This window comes from Protopterus annectens, chromosome 11.part0 (genome assembly GCF_019279795.1).
Source record: "Protopterus annectens isolate FY-2018-M chromosome 11.part0, PAN1.0, whole genome shotgun sequence".
Taxonomy (NCBI): Eukaryota; Metazoa; Chordata; order Ceratodontiformes; family Protopteridae; genus Protopterus; species Protopterus annectens.
Genome location: NC_056745.1, coordinates 10,948,692 through 10,972,327, shown reverse-complemented (window position 1 = coordinate 10,972,327; position 23,636 = coordinate 10,948,692). Strand labels below are relative to the sequence as shown.

The window sequence follows — 23,636 nt, the reverse complement described above, 5'->3', positions numbered from 1 at the left end:
TGTAGATCTGTAGTCAATAGTCTGTGTAATGAAGTGTTGGAATTTGTGGACTGCTGAATGTGAATTGTCTTATTGTGTGCATTGCTTTTATATTAAATATGCATTTGTGTTTTGCTAATGCTTAAGCACGTCAATGAAACTGGATCTGTTGGGATGTAAGGCGCAAGTGTTTATTACTTGAATGTTATACAGCTGTGTGAAATTATGAATAATTTCATATTACAAGCATTGTGTGTGTGTGTGTGTGTGTGTGTGTGTGTGTGTGTGTGTGTGTGTGTGTGTGTGTGTGTGTGTGTGTGTGTGTATGCATATAACTCCCTTTTTAATAAAAAAAATCTCTAACTGATGCCGTGGCTTTATGTAATTGCATGTGTTGGCATGTGCATTTATGTACTTATTTGAATATACATACCTTATGCTGATTTTAGGATCCTTTGTCCCTGATTTTCTTATCTGGAGATTCAGAGGTATGGGGCAAAACCAGTTGTTCTAAGTTTCTAAATGAATTAGAATAATATCTAAAATGACTATGGATTTAGAACCCCCACCCAAGTTGTTTATAGCTTTGTCCCTGATTTCTTCAGCAAAGAAGCTGAGAGCTATGCAGGGTAGAAAGCATCTGAATTACTGCTATTTGCAAAATGAGCAGCTTCGGACTGTTTTCATTGCTTGTGTTCCTCCTTCGTCATCTTAAAGGCCAGCCTATCCTATTCATATTAATAAGAAGATTTGAATCCCGTAGCTGGGGACATACTTTAGTGATGGAAAGGATGCAGGTGCTGGGCTGCAGAGTTTATGGTTTATCTGATACAGGAAGTTGCCAAAATATTAGTTCTCGTTTGTTTTTCAAGACAGATTTCTAAAATAGGACCTGCTTGTTTTTGTGAAAAGTGCTGTTTGTGGTCTTGAAGTGTGAAACACAAGCATGAAGCTGGAGGTAAGTCATGTTCAGCGAACACTGCAGCTGCATTTCTTTGCATGGTTCAGATTTCTGTTTTCAGAAAAAGCAGAAAAAAGGAAGCACATGTATTTGTGTAAAGTACTTTTTTTCCCTTTGGAACTCTGAATTTGGTTAAAAAAACTGAAGACTAATAATGTTGAACATAAAATGAGGGAAGTGAAGTTCCCTGTGAATCATTATCCAACGTGTTCCAGGTTCCAGTCCCAAGAGCTGTGGTTGCTTGCGTTTTGTAACTGTACAGGCAACGTGTGCACTTCCATTGTTTTGATGTCAGTTTTTTTTTTATATCTGTCTGCTGAAAATTGGAGATGTTTGTTTTCCACATGCTTTTAAAAAGAAAAATGCAGTGAGATGTTTGTGCTGACTGTGTTTTTGCTTAAAGTACTGCAACATCTTTTTAAAATTATTTTATTAAAATATTTAAAAGCTGTTATAGAAGGAATGGATGAGAAAATGTGGAAAAAGAAATATCAGGCTCGATTCAGACATATTTTGTTTCTGAGTCCATGCATGTACCCTAGAAGTAACTGGGTAAAAAGTTCCCTGATCCATTCTTTTTACAGGCTTGCTTGTATATCAGATACAAGTTTATTATCTGTCTATTTATACATATGTATATATGTATATATATATATATATATATATATATATATATATATATATATACACACACTTGCATATTATAAATCTGTCAACTTGTTTGAAATAATCTGCACAGAACCACAAATAATGAGTTGGGGTTAAAGGAACAGAATCAGGGACATTTTTAAAATATTCACTAGTTACTAGTATCACATACTTTGGAAGAACATGTTTTTAGAAGAATGCAAATTATAAATCTGTAATGTCAAACATTATTGACTGATTACAGTTCACTGATGTACGATAAAACCAATAGCTTTATGAGGAACAGGGCAAAAATGTAAGGCAAAAATCAGAGACAGTTAACAACTATGAATATATTTGTAGGTGTGCAAGTGTGTGTGTGTGTGTGTCTTTCTCTCTGTCTCTTTGTATATATGTATGGAAGGTGCTACTTTTGTTGTAAAGCACTTTCATTGTCATCTGTTTAGTTAATGCAATTTGGTCGACTAAACAGATGGTCGACACCTCTCGACAAAAGTAAAAGACTGGATAATTCTTGGGGCTGGGGAATTTGCCCTTTCCCCAAGAATTGTGTGATCTTGGAGTTAGACTATATAATTAGCAGGGGGTGTGGGGGTGCATGGAGGCTTGCCCACTGCAAAAAATGTTTTTCTTTTAATTTTGTTTTAAGGTTTTTACATGCACATGTCAACGTGCGGTGGTGCAGCAGTAGCATTGTCACCTCACAGCAAGAGGTTGTCCCGTTTGATTCTCGGCCGGAGCGCCTTTTGTGTGGAGTCTGCATGTCCTCCCCACAGTCGAGTGGCATTCGAAAGACATGCGTGAATGGGCGTGCCTTCGTTGAAGGTTGGGCATCAAGCTGGCAACTCGGCACCGTAAAAATCTACTGCCAATCATTAGCGGACAGGAGTTCTGCTGTGGCGACCCCTAACAGGGAAAAGCCGAAAGAAGAATAACACGCACATGCCATTGTTCATGATGTCAATCATTTGGGTGCGCTGAATCATTGTAATTGGAGAATTGGACCTGCTGCCACTGTAGAACCTATGTTAAAGCCAGTTTCAGTGTTTTGAGTGTGATGGGGATTCAGTGGATTTTGTGAATGCACACTAGCAACTGCCACCCTTTCACCACCCTCACTTCATATAAGCACTAGCATAACCCTTGTCCACTTAAAGGAATCTGTGACTCTTTAATATTCAATATTTCTGTTTAAAGTTTTTAATAAATTCTGAAATCTGTTGAAACTAATATTAACTGTGATATTTTTGCGTATGTCTGACATTTTAAAAGTAAATGGTGGTAGTCACAGTAAATATGCCAGCTTGTTAAGGCTATCTGCTCTATTTACTAACGAGTGCAGGTAATCACCGATTCATAGAGGCTTCCTACACTAATGTGCAATGGCCACAAATAAGCCTAAGAAAATGAAGTTATAATGAGATGCAAATGAGGAAGGATGTAAAACAGTGCATGCTAATGAAGCATTCTCAAACCTGTTTGCGATTCATAGTGAAATTTTCCTGCTTTTTCACACAATTTGCAGATATGTTATATAAAGAGGAATCTTGCCTATTGTATCTACTTTGAAATCCATGAAGATGCAGTTACTTGCTGCTAACCTTATTTTCTGTTATGAGTTGCATGTCTTGGCTAAGCTAAAACGGCTTATGCCGAGCAGTGTTCACCAGCCAAGAAGGCGGAGATATAAGCAGAGAATAACACACAATAAGTCTGATAGAAGATATTTGATGGGTTTAGAGTAGACAGGGATATTATAAGGGTGTCAGTGAGCATGTATGACCTGCATAGGAGTACTAGAAGAATATGTGGCCTTCATATCCCTGTGGGTACTAAGGTATGTGTGAGGGGTAAGGTATGTGTGACCCCTCACTATACTTGCCTAAGGAACCTTCCAGAGACATAGTAGGGACATTTGCATATCTCACAGGCTTCTGCCTTGAGAATACTGCATCACTTATTGGCTGTACTCTAGGTAAGTGTGGATCAGTATAGCTATTCCCTGGTGTCACCTCAGGACTGAGCTAAGGGTACATGTGCCTTTTACAGGGTAGCACATTTCCCCGAGGTACTCGGTGGAGTAGATTGCACCCATGTTACAATTAGGACTCCATCTGGCCATGAAGGAAGCAGTACCACAGTAGGAAGGGCTACCATTCCATCAATTGCCAGGTAATGTGTGATACTTGTTGGTGCATCACCAATGTCTATGCCCAGCATCCTGGTAGCGAGCAAGGTTCCCATAATTCCCATGTCTGGCACAATAGGTCACTCTGCTGGCTGTTCCTGCATGGTAGAATGCCCCATGGTCATCATTTATTTAAAGCAAAATGCATTGCTTAATAGTGTACCACTTTTTCTTTGTTTAGTCCCCCCCCTTCTCTGTCTGTCTCTCTATCTCTCTCTCTCTGTTTTTTTTTTTTTTTGTCTTTCAGGTGATGCTAGATACCCAGTGGTGCCATGGCTCATGACACCAGAGAGAAATCCAAGTGAAGCAGCAGAAGAGAACTCCAACACAGCCCTGTCTCAGACCCATATTGTCACAAAGAGGGCCTTTGGCCTCCTGTTGAGTTGTTTCATGTGCCTGGATGAGTTTGGGGTTCCTTTCAGTATGACACAGTTACTGCATGCAGGATATTTACTGCGTTCTGCACAACATGATCATGTGCTGGTTTGGTAGTGAAGTGACCCATCCATGACCCATGCTGTCATTGCAGTTTCCAATTCCACTACTACTAATGGTGACCAGCCTGCAGCATTAGTAAGGGACCTCATGTGGCAGGATTATGCATGGTATACAGCTGTGCAGGTAAAGAGGTGACATCTAGTCAAGAACTATGAACCATGACATTCAGGTTAATGTTGTAAAAAAAAACACACAGAGCACAAATGGTGCATGGAGTGATATCCATGGTCTATGCTGGGTGGTACATAGTCTGGTGCCACTGCACATCTGACACTCCTTCTCATCTTTAAGTAATTATTTTTTTATTTCAAAACAGTTAATCATATTATTCTTTGTAAAGGTTGTGTCTGAATTATCACTGACACCTGTTCAGTGATGTTATAAGGCATCAAATAAGTGATAATGACATTTATAATTATTTACACAATACAAAAGAAAGGAACACCAGCAGCACCAAAAATGCCTTCAACAAAAGAATCCATCAGCACATTTATCGTATACAGAAGGCTGACAGGAAGACCGATTGGGCTAGGCATTCCCTATCATGTCTAGATTTTAAACGATTCAAGTTTTTATAAATTGGAACAAGTATAAGCAGCTACCTACACAAGGGACTGGAAGAGCAAATTATTGCATTGTCAAATGCTGTGGCAACTAAGATTAGATGCCACACATTTGCCAGGAATTAATGATGGCATTTCTATCATCAATGAACTTAAAATGAGAGCTTCCAAGTTGTAAATACTGCTATTTTTTCTGCGTTTATTGTCTGTTTTAAGATTTTCCTGGGCTTTTAGTGGTTTCTGTGACATGATTGGGTGCTTTTGTGGGTGTGTTCATTAATTTCATTTAAAAGCTGGTTTTACTTCCTGTTAATGATTCTGATGATGTCTTTTATACAAGAAAAAATTGCAAAACTGTCATTGTTTATTTCTCTGAGTTTTTGTTTATATCTCTAAGTTTTTGTTTTGCTATTAAAGTTCCGAGTTTGTTCAGCTTTTAACATGAGTTCATGTCTTGCATTTGAATGAGAATGTATCTTTTTTATATAGTGCAATGTTTTCTCAGTTTGAAGTATTTTTGTCGAGGTATTTCACATCAGATTACTTTATTTTGTCATACATAATTTGTGGCCTCAGAAACAAATGATATTTGTGCAGTGCTGAGGATGAAGTGGCAGCAGTGTATGTTTACATGGCAGGATACTAATTTTAATCTGTAATTTATTTATTAGGGTTTCCTCAAAAACGTGTATATTACTACTTTTAAGTTGTAGGTAAGTGCCAGCTGCAACAATATCAATGCAAACAGCATTAATGGTGTTAATCACTGCTGTCTTATTTTGTGGCATAAAACTGGAGGCTAAGCTCTCTCAGCTCAGTACTGGCATAACCAGTCAGGAGGAGAAGGAAACCACACTCACTACAATTCCAGTCTCACATAGACCTACCACGACAGCAAACCAAACACATAATCACACAAAAACATACTCGGAGGCTCTAATTAAAGATCTGCCGAAGCAGCAGAGACCTCCAAAGCAGACACCCAAGCAGCCGCTACCCCAAAACAAAACACGTGCAACACATATCTCACAAAGCCAGTGTGCCAAACAGTCACAGCCCTTAAGACTAAACAACACACCTGATACACTTGTAATAGGTGACTCTATCGTCAGGCACACTGACGTCCCGCTCACCAGGCTGAACAAGGAGAGGGTCGCGGTGAGCAGCCTGTCAGGCGCTAGGATCCGCCACATAACACAAGCACTCAGGTCACTCCAAGGCAAGTACAAATATGACTCAGTCATTGTCCATGCTGGTGTGAATGACCTGAGACATACCTCCCTGGACTACATGAAAAGAGACATAAAGGAGCTCTCTGAGCATGTAGCCCAGGCCGGTATGACCCTGACCTTGAGTAGCATCTTACCCTCACCAAGAATGATGCCACAATATGAAGACAAGATGATCAATTTCAACAATTGGCTTAAGTGCTGGTGTCATTCAAAGGGGATCCAATGCCTGTCAGCTTGGGATGATATGTTCGACAAGCCACGATGCTTCGCTAGGGACGGCTTGCACCTGTCACCCCTGGGCTTTCGGATATTGGCAAAGGCTCTTGCTACCCCCATAGTGCCTTTTTTAGGCAAGGCTCAAAAGACAAACCCACCTCCATAGGTATCACAAGGGATAAGAAACTAAGAGTAATGCTACTCAATGCCAGAAGTCTAAACCTCAAGATGCACGCACTCGAAACTCTCCTTAGCATGGAGAACATCGATATCTGTGCAGTAACAGAAACCTGGTTCAGGGCTCCCGAGAGCACCCCAGCACTACCAGGTTATACCTCATACCATGCTCTTCGGCCCCAAAACTTGGACCGAACCACAAAAGGAGGGGGAGTACCGATATTCATCAAATATACCCACACCTCCAGGTTGGTGGCAAAGCACGAAGCATCAGAGACTATCCATGTGCAACTAACAGTGGGTAAAACTGCCTTCCAGTTTATAGCCTGCTACAGACCACCCTCCCAAACCCAGGAACCCCACTCGGCCTTCCTGAGAACAGTGGAAAATATGAAGGTCTCTCCAAACACCATTATATTGGGCGACTTCAACTACCCAAACATAGACTGGGAGCATTACTCTAGCTCCAACACCCTAGCCCAAAGGTTCCTAGAATTTATAAACTCAAATGCTATGGAACAACTTGTTACCACTCCCACAAGAGGGGAAAACATACTGGACCTGATCATCACCAACATGGGGACTGTATGCTCCAGACCAGAAGTGTATCTCTCACTGGTAAGATCAGACCATAAACTAATCTCACTGGATATTCACATCCCGACCCCACCCCCTGCCCAGAAAACCACAGTGAAAAACTTCTCTAAAGCAAATTTCACACTCCTCAAAACTGAGGTGGAATCCTTCAAAGCCCCCGGGCCTGTGGAAAATACGGCCCAGACCGCAGAATCCTTTATAAACGCATTCTATGAACACCTTCAGGAATGCATGGATCATGCGATCTCAATTAAAACTAAGACCCAATCCTCCAAAGGCAGACATCCTGTCTGGTGGACCCCAGCCATAAACAAACTATACAATAGAAGGAGGAAGCTACTAAATGATAGAGCAAAATCCCAAAAAGGGAAGGCATCACTGATCAGTATTAGCAAAAAACTACGGGCACACATAAAATTGTCTAAGGCCAGCTTCGAGAGAAAAATTGCACAGGACACTAAGGATAATCACAAGGCTTTCTTTAGTTATGTTAGGAACCTGGGTGGTAATTCCCAGATATGCTCAGAATTAGTCCAAAATGACAAAAAATACACCGAACCCACAGACATTGCCAACATCCTAGCTGACAGGTTCAGCGCAAACCCCCCCTCCCCAACAAAAGGGCAAATATCTGTCCCAGCAGAGTGCTGCCCCCCTGACATCTCAGATGCTCAGGTAAGAGCCGCCCTCTCCAAAGCAAAAAACACAGCATCAATGGGACCAGATGGTGTCCCGGGCTGCGTACTACATGAACTCCTAGAAGAGCTAAACCCAAACATAAAACTACTGTTCAATCTCAGCCTTACTACAGGATATGTGCCCAAAGAGTGGCGTACAGCAACAGTGGTCCCTCTCCATAAAGGTGGTGCCTCAACGGATCCTTGAAACTATCGCCCCATAAGCCTGACTAGCTTGGTCTGCAAAGCTATGGAAAGGATCATCATGGACCTCATAAATAAAGATATTGGGGACCTACAAACACTGGATCCTACCCAGTTCGGCTTTGTTAAGGGCAGATCCTGCCTCTTAAACCTGGTTGATTTCTTTGAAACAGTCACCAAGGCCATTGACGAGGGGAAGGTGGTCCACACAGCCTACCTGGACCTCGCAAAAGCCTTCAATACAATACCCCACTCGGGCATTATAGATAAGCTCACTAGCTTAAATATGAACCCCTATGTCACTAGATGGATTGCAAACTGGCTCAAGGACAGAACCCACATGGTTAGAATTGCTGGAGCCATGTCAGACTCCAAACCAGTTACAAGTGGTGTCCCACAAGGCTCAGTCCTGGGACCTCTCTTGTTTGGTATATATTTCTCGGAGGTACAGGCCAACATGGAAGGACTGTGGCTGACCAAGTTCGCAGATGACTGCAAACTGGGCGCCATAATCGACTCTCCAGCCGACACAAGCATCCTCCAAAAGGGCCTCATAGAAACAGACAACTGGTGCCAGAGCCATGGCCTCAAGCTAAATGCCAAAAAGTGTATGGTCATCCCCTTTGGCAAAAACAAAGTGCCCACAAATTGCCACATAGGTGGTAATCCATTAAGTACAGAAGAAGTAATTAGGGACCTGGGGACCCAAGTTGATAGCAATCTCTCATTTGACAACCACGTGGCCAAAGTGGTTAGAAAAACATTTTATATAGCCCACCTAATCATGTGCCTCTTTACTCATCCCTCATCAGGCCCATAACTGAGTACAATGCCCCTTTTGGGATGTACCTTACCAGACACCTGCAGCAACTGGAAAGACCCCAAAAGTACCTCACCAAGAGGATCAAAGGGCTCAAACAGATGCCATATGCTGCCCAGTTAAAGAAACTCCAGCTCTACTCAGTGGCATACCGCCTGTTCAGAGGCGATCTGTGCCTGACGTATAAAGCCATGTCCAACCCAGAATTAATGGACATGCTGCACCTCAGAAAATCCAAATCCCATCGAGCCACGCCGAGACTTGAACCTCAGCACTGAAATAAATAGGACATGCTGGAGGGACAGATTCATAACCCAGAGGCTCCCTTCACTCTGGAATAAAATCCCAGTCCAGGTTAAGCAAAGTCCCTCATTGACTCTCTTCAAGAGGAATCTTGATGAGTGGATGGGAGATCGTAGGTTTACCCCGGGTATCACTTCTGTGTCACTGTTAGACAGAGGCACAGTATACTAACCTCGAAAAAGGGCATAGCAAAATAAATTTAAAATGGGTGGTGAAAGCCAAACACATTCTGGCTAGGCTTATAAATGCCCTAGGGCAGATAGCCTAGTATGAACCTATGAACCTAAGAACCTTTCTTTCCCCAGTTCAGTGAGGTGCAGTACCATTACAGGAATGAAATACAGTTACAAAGTGTCCTAAGCCCCCTCCTTTTTTTATTTTTAAATAATCTAATTCCCTTTGAATTAAACATTAACTTATGTTTATAAAGGTCAAATTGTAAATAGCAGAAACGTTACACTTCAATCACTATAGGTCAAAGTCAAATATGTGCTTCACATCTACCAAAGATAGGCTGGGTGATGGTGCAACTGATTTTGAAGAAGAGCTGTCATGAGAGCTGGATGGTGAGTTGGTTTGATGTCATCACCTGCTTGATGTAAGTGATCCTGCAGACATTGATCTGACAGTCCTGTGGGTCTGGGACCAATACCTCAAATTAGAGTTCTTTTAGGTGTAGATGAATGTCAATGTGGCCTGCATTAAATTTGTTTTGCTTGTTCCTCCCAACAGTACTTTCTCAAGAAACACTTATAAATGCATGTGATTTTTCCCCATGTGTCCTGACAGTACTTTGTCCTCTTCCTCTTCCAACAGTGACTCCTCCTCCTTGAGTATGGTAAGTCCTAACTAGTGTACTAATAAAGGTGGTCATACTTGCTTGGTGTGCCATTGTACTATGCATCAGTGTTATCAGTGCATTATCCCCTCTCTCTGCCATTTCTATGTAGTGCTGGAAATCCTCACATATGCCCTGAAGGAGTCTGACTATTTCCATCTGACTCTCTGTGGCAGTGCTTTGAGCCCTAGCAATGTCATGACACATTTACTGCTGGGCAGCCAATGCTTTACATGTTTTCTGAGGTAGCTGTGCCAAATTCCTGCACCTGGCTCCCATTTGTAAAGGTGTCATGATGCTGCTACCTCTGAATTTCTCCCATCATCCTGAAAGTGTTTCTCTGGGTGTAGAAGTGCATAGGTTTTCTCCCTGTACAGGCTTTACTTCCTGGAAAGCTACTAGCATGTTGCAGTATGTGCGAACCTGCCATTACATTTGGGGACTGTGTTTCACTTTCTTTAGGCTGCCTCATAAATGTTAAGTATGTTATCAGCCTCATCATCCTCATACTCATCATCATCTTCATCATCATCATCTTCATCCTCCTCCTCCTCATCTTCCTCCCTCCCCCTCATCATCCTCATCCTCACCATCATCTTCATCATCATTATCTTCTTCAACATCCATCCTGCTAGCATATACTGCAGTGTGCCTGGAAAGGAGGCTTCCGGGGGACGTATCATTCACACTGCCGTCATTGTCGTTCTCTGTAGATGTAGATGGTTTACCTGTTAATAGTAATTGTCATGTGTTTAATGTAGTCATTCCGTGTTAGCATTCATTTTTCTACATAAATATATGTTACTGTTTTAAAACTAACCTTTCTGAGCAGACAAGGTTTGCTGCTGCAGACATTGGTAATAGCCAGTGTCCACATCACCTCTGATTATTCCAGTCCCATCATCCTCTATGTCACAGTCACCTCCCATATATAGAGAGGAGGTATTCCTCTTCTGGTGCTAAAGGGATAATTGGTGGAGACCCCCCCAGTACTGGTATGGGTGACTGCATTCTGCCTCTCCTTGGTTCTAACACATCCTACCATATCATTCTCCCCTCTTCTTGCACTGAATTAATGTGCAGTTTATTCCACCGACTGCATTAATGTTTATGGCAACTTGACTCCAGCCTCTCTCAGCTTGTTCACACACACACAAACACACACACACACACACACACACACACACACACACACACACACACACACACACACACACACACACACAAAACTATTGGATATAATTATCAGTTAAACAACATAGCAATGAAAGCATGACTGACATCTTCATATAAAAGTTAGGTGACACAAACCCAATAATGTACACATGCAGAGTCTTAGTCCAGCCAAGTAAAGTTGTGCTACAGTAATGACTGCAATATCATAAATACATTCTCAAGAGTAAAGTAGTCAGTTTAACGGATTCATCCTTTTTCTAGCCATTACCTCTGTATTACATTCTTCAGTGACACTTCGCAAAATCCAAGTAAGTACAAACTGCTCAGTCAACAACACATCCTTACTACTTCAGTACTTTACAGTTTAAACACTGAACTTCTAGAATGTATACACAGTCAGTACATGACACCAAAGAAAATGTTTTCTCAGTAATCTAATCATTTCCACACTGCTGTCATGATTTTCCATTTTCCAATGACGCTTTACATTCTTCCGTAAAGCTGGTGCACTGTGCCCATCACATGATTAAAACAAAACATTCCTTGAGGTGCACTGTGCCCATCACATGATTAAAACAAAATGTTTCTTGAGGTGAACTTGCTACCTTTGCATTGTTTTGAAGTGTCTCATATTAATTTAAAAATTGTCTATTATTTTTTCTTACTTTAAAAAGTCTGCAGTTTCCTACATCATTTGCCATCTAACTTGACTAATTGCAAGTTAATAATGGTGGTGTTAAAGTATATTGTGTAAATTTAGGTCCATTTGCATGTTTTCCATGCAAATAAGGCCATTTACATTTATCTGTATGAATCCCAGTAATACGTGAATCTGTTGCTCATAAATGCTCTGCATAAAGCAGCAGTGTCTGCGGTAGTTCCCAGCATGCTGTGGGAATGTGTAGATAACTTCAGTTATGCTCAAAGTGAATATGTTTAGAAAATGTAAAATGGAGTCATATACATGTGAGTTTGCACAGCCATAAGGTATAATCCCCTGCCAATGTTACATCACCTGGCACACTTTATCAGCTCAAATCACTTAATATTTTATAAACGTTGATGCTTACACACATAAGAATACTTATTTTTGCAAAAAGAACCACCCCCACAAAAAAAAAAAAAAAAAAAAAAAATACTAATGGTGTACTGCATGAGGTATGTATAAATCACATTCAAGTGTAATATTCCAAAAGGTAGCAATGCAGGGCAGCAGTAACAATTGAAAGTAATATAAAGTATTGGTTTTGTATTTGATCGTAAATTTGGATGCTTACTTTTAAGATATTTATAGATAAATAAATCAGATGTGGTTTGTTTTTAGAGATAGGGTGTTATAGAGAAAGACAGGCTGAGTAGATGTTGATATTCTTTGAGGGGATTAGTTGAAGTCCTAAGTATATGAAGGAGGAGATTTGATAATTGGTGATAAAAGTTAGTAGAGTGAGGAGAAATAGCAAAATAATTTGACTTTGGGGCATCTTATTTAACTTGTTTTTTATCTTTGTTTTAAATTAGGATAAACAAATGTTTGGAGGGTAGTGGTTGTAATTTGTCTTAATCCTTACCTTCTACAGCTATTTGTGAGAGAGTCTGGGTGGTAAAGTAAAGTTGGTGTTACTATTGAGAGTAATTGTATTATTATGAGTAATATGTGGATGGTGCTTTGGAAATATAAATGTAGAGTAAAATGGGATGGGTGAGATTTGGGGGTAGGGTAGGGGAGTGCAGTGAGCCCAAGCATTAGTGAGTATGAATGAAGTGGGTTGAAAACTTGTCAAGAGACAGAAAAAACAGTCACTGGCTTAACTTAAGCAGCCACAAATCCACTGAGAGTTAAGTAAAACGAACAACTCAGTTTAAAAGGTCTGTGTGCTAGTAGATGAATGTCTTGGTTTTGTTGTTGTAGGACACAGTTTTAGTAGGAGAGTTAGACCATTATCACTCTGATCTGACTAATGGTGATAACAGTAAAATATTGCACTTGACCATTTGAACAACTGTGTAATGTAAGCAGGTTTCTATAGATGTTGAAATGCAAAGTCCAAAAGCCTACCTCAGCCCCCACAGACCAGAAAATCAGGGGAAAAAAGTAAGCAAGAATGCATTAGTTTATCTCTGGAAAAATACTGGCTGAGAACTCAAAAATGATTACACAAGAAGATAAATAAACTTAAGGAAGGGAGACAATGGACTGCTAAAACCAATTAAATGAGCATAGTTAAAAGAAAATCCCAGTGGGACTGCTGTGGTCTAAGAAAATGGAGCTATTATAGTGCACAAAGTCCTTTGTTTTAGGCTGCCGTAATATTTAAATGTACATACAAATATAGCCCAAAGACTGGTGCTCAAACTGCAAACGTCACTGTTACATGCATATCTATTTCCTTGCAGGGACACTTGTATAGAAAAATAAAATCACACCAAAGAGATAGTTGAGTGCTCTGAATCAATGTTGATTGTATACAAATACTAGCTCATAGCTGAAATTTGTTTAGTAACTGCTTCAGACAAGGAGAAATAAGAAAGGAAGGGAAAAATGTGTGCCCAGGCTCCTAAAATGAACTGTTTTTCTGAGGACCGAGTCTGTCTTTTGTTTTACATGCTCCTATTGTACTTCTTTGCCTTTTGCTGCTTTTAGCTTCTCACTACTCTGTTCTCTACGGACAAGCCTACCACCAACAGGAGCCTGGACACACATTTTTCCTGATTGCCCTCAATGAGATTTTGCCCTAACCGCTGGCTACTACCTCCCACCACCCCCAGACACTAGACTGAGCCACCGGGAAGGCAGACCACCCCAGGGAAGCCTAGGCCTGACCACACTTGGAGAAACACCACCATCTAGAGCTTTTTTCAAGGCTTTATAGGTTGAATCAGACATACAGGACCCATCACCACAGCCTTTTTGAAGGCTACCGGACTCCCCAGCAGAGAGCACACCAGCTGGGAGCCTTATTGAAGGCTATACAAAAGGTCGCACAGCCTTTCTCAAGGCTACTATGGTTGGATTATCTACAGCCTTTCTCAAGGCTACTACGGTTTGATTATCTACAGCCCTCCCCGAGGCCACTACAGGGGGCACTCCTTAAGAGCCTTTTTCAAGGCTGTACTGTGGTTCCCACTCTGTAGAGGCTTTTTCAAGGCTTCCTCCAGGGAGGACTCCTCCTAGCTGCATTACAGGGGTAATCATGTTGGCATGTTTCCTCCTCTCACCAGGAGCTCTTTACCCCACTCCCCACAGTCTGCCTTATTTGGCTTTGAATGTTAATAAACATAAGAAGTTATGTGTAGTTGTCCTATACGTACCAAATAATAGTGTTAGATTGTTAGAAGACATTCTTTGCTGGATAACTATAAATATTACTACTGAAACCATTATCCTAGAAAACAATAACATTGACTACCTCTCTGTCACATCTAACAATCCAACTGCTAATCTTAACTTGTATGGGTTCAAATGACTAATCTCTTCTCCTACCCAACTCAACAAATTGAATCATAAAAATTATATCCTCAAGTGGACATTTGTCTCCAACCCCAACAAGAGGTAGAAGAAGAGATTAGCTCTTTGAACCCATACATGTCTCTTAACAATAGGTACTGTTATGATTCTGTCATAGTCCATGTTGGTGTGAATGACTTGAGATGTACCTCCCTGGACTATATGAAGAGAGACATGATTGAGCTCACTGAATATGTGTCCCAGGCAAGTAGGTCCTTAGCCTTAAGCAGCATCCTACCGTCACCCAGTATGATGCCTCAATACAAACACAAAATGATTGACTTTAACAATTGGCTTAGTTTCTGGTGTCATTCCAAGGAGATCCAGTACCTGACAGCCTAGGAGGACATGACTGACAGACAACGATGCTTTGCCAGAGTTAGCCTTCATCTGTCTCCCCTAGGCTTCTGGAAAAGGCTCTTGCCTCCCCCATAGTGCCTTTCTAGGCAAAGTCATGAGCACAAAATTAACAATGTGAAAAATTATTTTAAATGGAATTTAAAGGTCATGCTGCTAAATGCTGGGAGTCTTAGCATGAAACTGCACTCATTGCGAGCGTTCCTCACCCTGGAGGATGCTGACATTTCTGCAGTTACTGAAACCTGATTCAAAGCTACAAAGAGCAGCCCAGCCTTACCAGGTTAGTCATCCTACCATACTTTCAGACCACAAATTGAGGGCTACAAAGCCAAAGGAGGTGGAGTTTCAATATTTATCTAACACATAGACACCTCCAGGCCGGTCAAGCTATAGGGCACACAGGAGACACTGCAAGTGCAGTTAACTGTTGACAAACACCTATTCAAATCCTAGCTAGCTACAGACCCCCAACCATGACTCAGGATGCCCACTCCACCTATCTGGACTTACTTGAATCCATCAAGATTCAACCCTCTACCCTGATCTTGGGTGACAACCATAGAGTGGAAGACCTGTTCTAGCCCAAACATGAATGCCCAAAGATTCCTTGACTTCGTCAATGCCAGTGCCTTGGATCAGCTGGTTGACACTCCTCAAGAGGTAAAAATAACCAACATGAGTAGCCACTGTAGCACTCCTACAGTGTCATCCTCCTTGGTAAGATATGACCATAAAGTGATCACTTTCAAAGTCACCACCTCTCCTGACCCCCCACTTGTCAGTTCAAACAAAACAAACTTTTCCAAAGCTGACTACAATCTCCTGAGAGCAGGTGTAAGCAGCTTCACAGCCACTGTCCCTTCAGTAGGAACTAGCACTAATGTCCAGGCCAACACCAAAAATCTACATGAGCGCCTACATGCCTGTATGGACTCAGCAATACCTGACAGAACCAAATCATCTTCCTCAAGGAAGAGTAAACCTGTCTTGTGGACAGCAGCAATAAACAGACTGTATGATAAAAGGAAAAAAAATTGCTGTCCAGAACCAAGAAGGAGCAGGTGCCAAGTTGTAAGCAATGTCTCCTTTGTCTGAACAAGCAAATAAGGTCACTGGTGAAATCCTCTAAGGCTAACTTTGAATCCATATTGGCCACATCCACCAAGGACAATCACAAGGCCTTCTTCACATGCGTCCACAATCTCAAAGGTAACACCCAAACCTGCACTAAACTGGTGGACAAGAACACCACATTCACAAAAGCAGTAGGTATAGCTAACCTGCAGACAGGTCACTGAAAATGTCACCCCCCCCCAGTCCTCAGTCAGTAAACCAGGACATCCCCAGCACCTGCCCCTCTCCCCTCATCACTAAGGAGCAGGTCTTTAATGCCCTCTCAGAGGCAAAAAATGCAGTCTCCATGGGACCTGACAACATCCCTGGCTGTGCACTACATGAACTCAAGTATGAGCTCTCAGCTCCATTAGGCATACCATTCAACCAAAGCCTGAGCACTGGCTTCATCCCAGCCAAATGGAGGAAAGCCACTGTCATCCCTCTACACAAAGTTGGAGCGTCCACTGACCAAGGCAATTATAGGCCCAACAGCCTAAGTAGCCTGTTCTGCAAGGCCATGGGATGCATTATCATGGACTTTATAAACAAGGACATTGGAAACATCTAAAAGCTTGACCCCACACAGTTTGGTTTTGTCAAAGGGAGATCATGGCTTTTAAACTTGGTTGATTTCATTGAAACAGTCACCAAAGCCATGGACGAGGGGAAGACGGTGCACACCACCTACTTTGACCTAGCCAAAGCCTTTGACACTATTTCCCACTCAGGCATAATAGATAAACTCCCCTAGCTAGACCTCAACCCGTATGTTACCAGATGGGTAGCAAACTGGCTCAATGATAGAACCCACTCAGTCAAAATAGAGGAAGCCACCTTTAGTAGTAGACCCATAATGAGCAGTGTACCCCAAGGATCAGTACAGGGGCCTCTACTATTTGGGATATACTTTTCTGAGTTGCAAGTCAAAACCAGTGGTTTGTGGCTGACCAAGTTTGCAGATGACTGCAAGCTGGGCACTGTCTTAAATTCCCCTAGTGATGTGAACATCCTGCAAGAGGGCCTTTCCCAAACTAATGACCGGTGTGAGAACCATGGCCTCAAACTTAATGCCAAGAAATGTATCATTATCCCCTTTTGAGAAAATGATGTCCACACTAATTATGACATTAATAACAAAGTACTAAGCATGGATCAGTCGTGAGGGACTTGGGCACCCAGGTTGACAGCAACCTGACCTTTGACCACCATGTTGCCTCTGTTGTACTTAAGGCTTTCCACATGACCCACTTACGCCTGCCTTTCTCTCTTTCTAGTACTTCAGTATCTCCCAAAACAAATCTCTGTGCTCTCAAGACAAGAAACAGCTTGAAATCTCTAAACTTAAAAAAAAATGTGGACAGTGTCTATTCTCATACTCCATAGCCAAACTGTGGAACTGTATCCCACATTCAATCAATTACATCAATCCTGCATGTATTTAAAAGACTACTATGAGCAAATGAAAAACTTTTTTTTTTATCTAGTCATGGATTTCTGCACCTCTCAAAGCTGTTTGCAACAAAATAAGTATTCGTTCCTATTTTTTTTAATCCTTGTCTGCCCTCATAGGGGCAGACATCCTGATGAGAGTATTTACCTTTAGAAGGCTAAATCTGTCCCAAAATGCAGTACAATAGCCCTGATTGTGAGAAAAACTAGCCCTTTGTTGTCAAATCAGACTTCCATTCAATTAAAATGGAAAACCTGAAGAAAACCTGCTACGTTTAAGAGTCTGCAGATCATGTGTCAGTGGCTGGTCTGCACTGAGTTTTACAAATGTTGTTCCTACTAATGTACTACACATTCTCTGAAAAAAGCTTGCAAAAGTGTCAACAAACTACTGAGATAAAAAAAAGACTTTATACAAAGAGCAGTTTTGTTAGTTGCAGTATCTGACCAAGTTACCCCTCCCATCTCCCCTCCTTCAATGAGCCAGAATCTCACATTTCCAGCTTGGCTAGGCCCAGATACTTAATCAGATTTACATGACAACAGACATCAAAGAAATCACAGCCTGGTGTGTCACTGAAACTTTTCCTTCATATGTTTCTTTACTCCTGACTTTTGACTAGCACTTTCTCAGGAATTATGAGTTAAAAAAGAAAAGAAAACACAAATATCACCTCCCAGTCCTCTTACGGGACCCTCTACTTTCTGTTATGATTGCCTTATGCAACGTGTCTTAGTTGTACACTTGCAAACATATTTATCGTCCTCTCAGCATGGACTCATGTAGAAAGCTTCCAAATCAAAAACTTTTCAAAATTGCAGTACTACTAATTTAGTAAGCTCACAACATAAAACTGCATGAATTGACATCCCAAATATGAAACAGTGTTATTAAGTGCAACAAATGTCATTATTTGTTCATAAAAATGACTTCCGCGGTGGTGCAGCGGTAGCATTGTTGCCTCACAGTAAGGGGTTCTCCCGTTTGATTCTCGGCTGGAGTGCGGGGAGTGCCTTGTGTGTGGAGTCTGCATGTCCTCCCTGCAGTTGGGTGGGTGTTCGAAAGATATGCGTAAATGGGCGTGCCTTTGTTGCAGGTTGAATGTCGAGCTGGCACCTCGTGTTCATGAAAATCTACTGCCAATCATTAGAGGACCGGAGTTCCGCTGTGGCTACCCCTAACCGGGAAAATCCGAAAGACAACAACAACATTTGTTCATGAGAATCCAATACCTTTTTGAAAATCATTATAGATTGTACTATGTCAGAGCAAATGTGTAAGCCAAAAGTAGGGATACTTGTGTGGACAATGAATATATATATATATATATATATATATATATATATATATATATATATATATATATATATATATATATATATATATAATGTGTGTGTGTGTATATATATATATATATTTATATATATGAGTCACAGGACGTTTTTGGTGAACTATCTATGAATACATTCCATGTCTCGTGTTGTTTTAACTATCCTACCTCTATTCTTTGTTATAAATTATTGTACTATTTTATGTATTTTTAAAATTTGTTTATAGTCATACTTTCTGGAAATTTTTTGTTACCTGCTTTTTGTATAATATAGAGCTTTTCTCCCCAGACCTCTGCTGAAAATGGGTCTCCAGCTCAATCGGCCACTCCCGGTAAACAAAATGAAAAATACAAAAAGAAAAAATACACACACACACACACACACACACACACACACACACACACACACACACACACACATATATATATATATATAGGTTCATAGGTAGGTACTAGGCTATCTGCCCGAGGGCATTTATAAGCCTAGCCAGAGTGTGTCGGCTTTTGCCGCCCCATTGATTAATTAACTGAGCCTCTGTCAAGCAGAGCCAATGAAGTGATCCCAGGGGTGTATTTTCTGTTACCCATCCACTCATCAAGGCTTCTCTTGAAGAGTGTTAGTGAGGGGCTCTGCCTAATGTAGTCAGGAATTTTGTTCCAAAGCATGGGGAGTCTCTGTGACAGGACTCTATCCCTCCAGCATGTTCTATTTATTGTTGTGGCGAGGTTTAGCTCACTAGAGCGCGTGGCTCGCAGTGACATGGATTTCTTTATGTGGAGCATGTCCATCAATTCTGAGTTGGACATGGCTTTGTACGTCAGGCAGAGATCACCTCTGAGTAAGCGATATGCTACTGAGTACAGCCAGAGTTTTTTCAGTCGGGCTGCATAGGACATATGTTTGAGGCCAGTAATCCTCTTGGTGAGGTGCTTTTGTGGTCTTTCCAGCTGTTGGAAGTGTCTTGTGAGGTACATCCCAAATGGGGCATTGTACTCTATGATGGTTCTGATGAGTGACGAGTAGAGGGGCACTATAACCTCTTTATTTCTAGATGTGAACCCCTTAGTAATTAGATGGGCCACATAGAAGGATTTCCTAACTACTTTGGCAATATGATTGTCAAAGGAGAAATTACTATCTACCTGGATCCCCAGATCTCTTATTACCTCTTCTGTATTAAGGGGGCTGCCGCCTATGTGGTAATTTGTGGATGTTTTGTTTTCCCATATGGGATGACTATGCATTTTTTGTCATTTAGCTTGAGGCCATGACTTTGTCACCAGGTGTCTGTCTCAGTAAGGCCTTTTTGGAGGATGTCCGTTTCAGCCAGAGAGTCAGTTATGGCTCCCAGTTTGCAGTCATCAGTGAACTTGGTTAGCCATAGTCCTCCTGTGTTTGCCTGTACTTCTGAGAAATATATGCCGAACAGTAGGGATCCCAGAACTGAGCCTTGCGGGACACCATTTGTGACTGGTTTAGAGTCGGAGCTGGAGCCCGCTGTTCTGGCTGTGTGAGTTCTGTCTGTAAGCCAGTTGGCAACCCATCTTGTGATGTAGGGGTTTATGTTCAGGCTGGTGAGTTTTTCTATAATACCCGAGTGAGGAATGGTGTCAAACGCCTTGGCGAGATCAAGGTAGGCTGTGTGAACCACCTTTCCCTCATCTATGACCTTGGTGACTGTCTCGAAGAAGTCAACCAGGTTTAGTAGGCATGATCTGCCCTTAACAAAGCCGAACTGGGTTAGGTCAAGTGTTTGGAGATTCCCAATGTCATTGTTAATGAGTTCCGTGATGATGCGCTCCATAGCCTTGCAGACCAGGCTAGTCAGGCTTATGGGGTGATAGTTACTAGGGTCAGTTGTGGCCCCTCCTTTGTGGAGCGGAATAACCGTTGCTGTGCACCATTCTATGGGCACGTAGCCTGTGGAGAGGCTGAGGTTGAACAGCGTGTTTAGGTGGGGGGTTAGTTCATTCTGTAGTTCATGCAAGACGCAGCCTGGGACACCATCTGGCCCCATTGATGCTGTGTTTTTGACTTTTGAAAGGGCTTTTTTCACCTGTGCATCTGTGATTTTTTTGGGACACTACACTTTTCCAGTATTGTTGTGGGCTCTTTTGAAGGTGAGAGGGAGGTGAAGTTTGAACTGAGTCTATCTGCCAGGATGTTGGCAATATCAGTAGGTTCAGTATATTTTGTGCTATTTTGCACTAGTTCAGTGCACATCTGCGAGTTGCCACTTAGATTCTTAACATAGCTAAAGAAGGCTTTGTGGTTATCTTTTGAATCCTTGGCTATTTTTCTTTCGAAGTTAGCCTTGGATGATTTTATGAGGGACCTTCATTTCTTATTGATACTGATTAGGGATGTCTTTCCTTTTTCGGATTTGCTTTTTTTCTGAACTAGTTTCCTCCTTCTGTTGTATAACTTGTTTATGGCAGAGGTCCACCAGACTGGTTTCCAGCTCTTAGGGTAGTGAGTGCTCATAGAGTGCAATTGTAAAGGATTCTGCAACTTGGGCAGTGTTATCCTTTAGCGTAGCGGCTGTGAAACTTACCACCTCTGCCTTAAGTAAGGTGAAGTTTGCTTTAGAAAAGTTTTTCATTGTAGTTTCCTTGGTTGGGGGTGGTGGTGGGGTGTGGACATCCAGAGTGCTTAGTTTATGTCTGATCTGACCAGTGATGGGTTGACCTCCTGTATGGAACACCTGTTGCCCATGTTGGTGATGACCAGGTCCAATATGTTGTGGCCTCTGGTAGGGGAGTTTACCAGCTGATCCAGGGCATTTGAATTGATAAATTCTAGGAAGCATTGAGTTTATACTGAAGTAGTTTTCCCAGTTAATGGTAGGGTAATTGAAATTGCCCAATATCAGGTTGTTCGGTAGGACCTTCATGTTTTCCAGTGTCTCCAGAAAGGCGGAGTGGTGGTCCTGGATCATGGAGGTTGATCTGTAGCAGGTCACAATTTGCATTGCAGATTTGCCCAATATTAGTTGCACATGGATGATCTGAGAGGTATCATGCTGCACCACTAACCTGGAGGTGTGAGTATCCTTGATGAATATGAATACACCCCCTCCTTTTGTGTTTCGGTCCATGTTCTGTGGCCGAAATGTGTGGTATGAGTTGTAGCCCAGTAGTGCTGGAGTGCTCTCTGGAGCCTTGAACCAGGTTTCAGTTACTGCACAGATGTCAACGTTCTCCATACTTAGGAGTGCTTCGAGCACATGCATTTTGAGATTTAAACTCCTGGCGTTAAGTAGCATAACCCTCATTTTTTTACTTGTGCTGTTTACAGTGGTGGGTTTGAATTTTGAGCCTTGCCTAAAAAAGGCACTATGGGGGCAGCAAGAGCCTTGGCCAGTATTCGAAAGCCAAGTGATGACAGGTGCAAGCCATCTCTTGCGAAGCAATGCGGCTTGTCGAGCATGTCATCCCAGGCTGACAGACACTGGATCCCCTTTGAATGACACCAGAAACTTAGCCAATTGTTGAAATTGATCATTTTTTCTTTATACTGAGGTATCATTCTTGGTGAGGGCAGGATGCTACTCAAGGTAGGGTCATACCAGCCTGGGCTACATGATCAGAGAGCTCTTTCATGTCTCTTTTCATGTAGTCCAGGGTACATCTCAGGTCATTCACACCAACATGAACAATGACAGAGTCATATTTGTACTTGTTCTGGAGTGACCTGAGTGCTTGCGTTATGTGGCGGATTCTGGCTCCTGATAGGCAGCTAACAGTAACCTTCTCCTTTTCCAGCCTAGTGAGTGGGGCGTCAGTGTGCCTGACTATTGAGTCACCTATTACTAGTGTGTTAGGTATGTTATTTCACCTTAAGGGCTGTGATTGTGCGGCACATTGATTTTGTGTTTTATGTGTTGTCTGGTTTGTGATGGGAGGTGCAGGTTTTGTGGGTGTCTGCTTTGGAGCTCTCTGATACTTTTGCAGGTTTTTATTTAGAACCTCCAAGTATGATTTAGTCTATTTATGTGTATTTTTTGCCGGTGCTGGTTTAGTAGGTCTATGTGAGGCTGGAGGTGTGGTGCAAGTGTTAACCTTCTCCTCATGACTGTCTGTTCCAATCTTGGGTGGAGAGACCTTAGCCTCCAGTTTGGCTGTATAATTGCATATCTCGCATATGTTAGTGTTTTGTGGTAGGAGGAGAGGGCTGTCTGTGTACATGAGGCAGTTCTAACATTGCCTCAGGATACCCAGATTCACCAGCTGTACTGGAGAGTGCACCTGAAGTTGTCCTTTGGTCATGTCTGAATAGTAGGGTGAGCTGCTTAGTCGATTGGTTGGCGAGGGGTGGATAAAGAGCCTTGCCCTGCTGGGCAATCAAGTGTCGGGGTATATTAGTGCTTGCTATTAGGTCTGAGCAAGTGCTGGACTGTAGGATGCTTTTTGAGTGCTTAGGTTGAGAGTTAGACTAGTTTCAAGTGAAAAACTGAAGAGGAGACTTAGTGGAGCCGGGAATAATTTAACCCTAGCTAACCGGTGCTGTCCGACGCACAAATCCGTGCAAACGCAGTTTTAAACTACTAATTTCTGGGCTGGAACCACTCCTCCAGGGACAGGTGGCTGCTCAAAGTTCCCCTCTCTCACAGGTGAACAGAGAAACTTCCCTCTATCCAAGTAAGGTATGGGCAACTCAGAAACTTGTAACACAGCCCTGAATTCAGCACTAGCCTGAAAACTGGACTATACTAGCTTAGAAAGGCAGGAAACAAGAAATTTTTTTTTTGAAAAGATAAGGCAAAAACAGTAAAAAGTACACTTAAAACAGCTTTAA

The 23,636-nt window shown here is 42.0% G+C and overlaps 1 protein-coding gene across 2 annotated transcripts in view; it reads left to right on the top strand.

The window, feature by feature from the left end:
* Positions 1-767: 767 nt before the first annotated feature.
* LOC122815119 (zinc finger protein OZF-like) overlaps positions 768-23,636 on the top strand; it is a 178,488-nt gene continuing 155,619 nt past the window's right edge. For both annotated transcript variants that reach the window (XM_044087370.1, XM_044087369.1), the window contains exon 1: positions 768-937. In XM_044087370.1, coding sequence (XP_043943305.1) covers positions 926-937 — 12 coding nt within the window. In that variant the 5' untranslated portion in view covers positions 768-925. The remainder of the gene's footprint in view (positions 938-23,636) is intronic.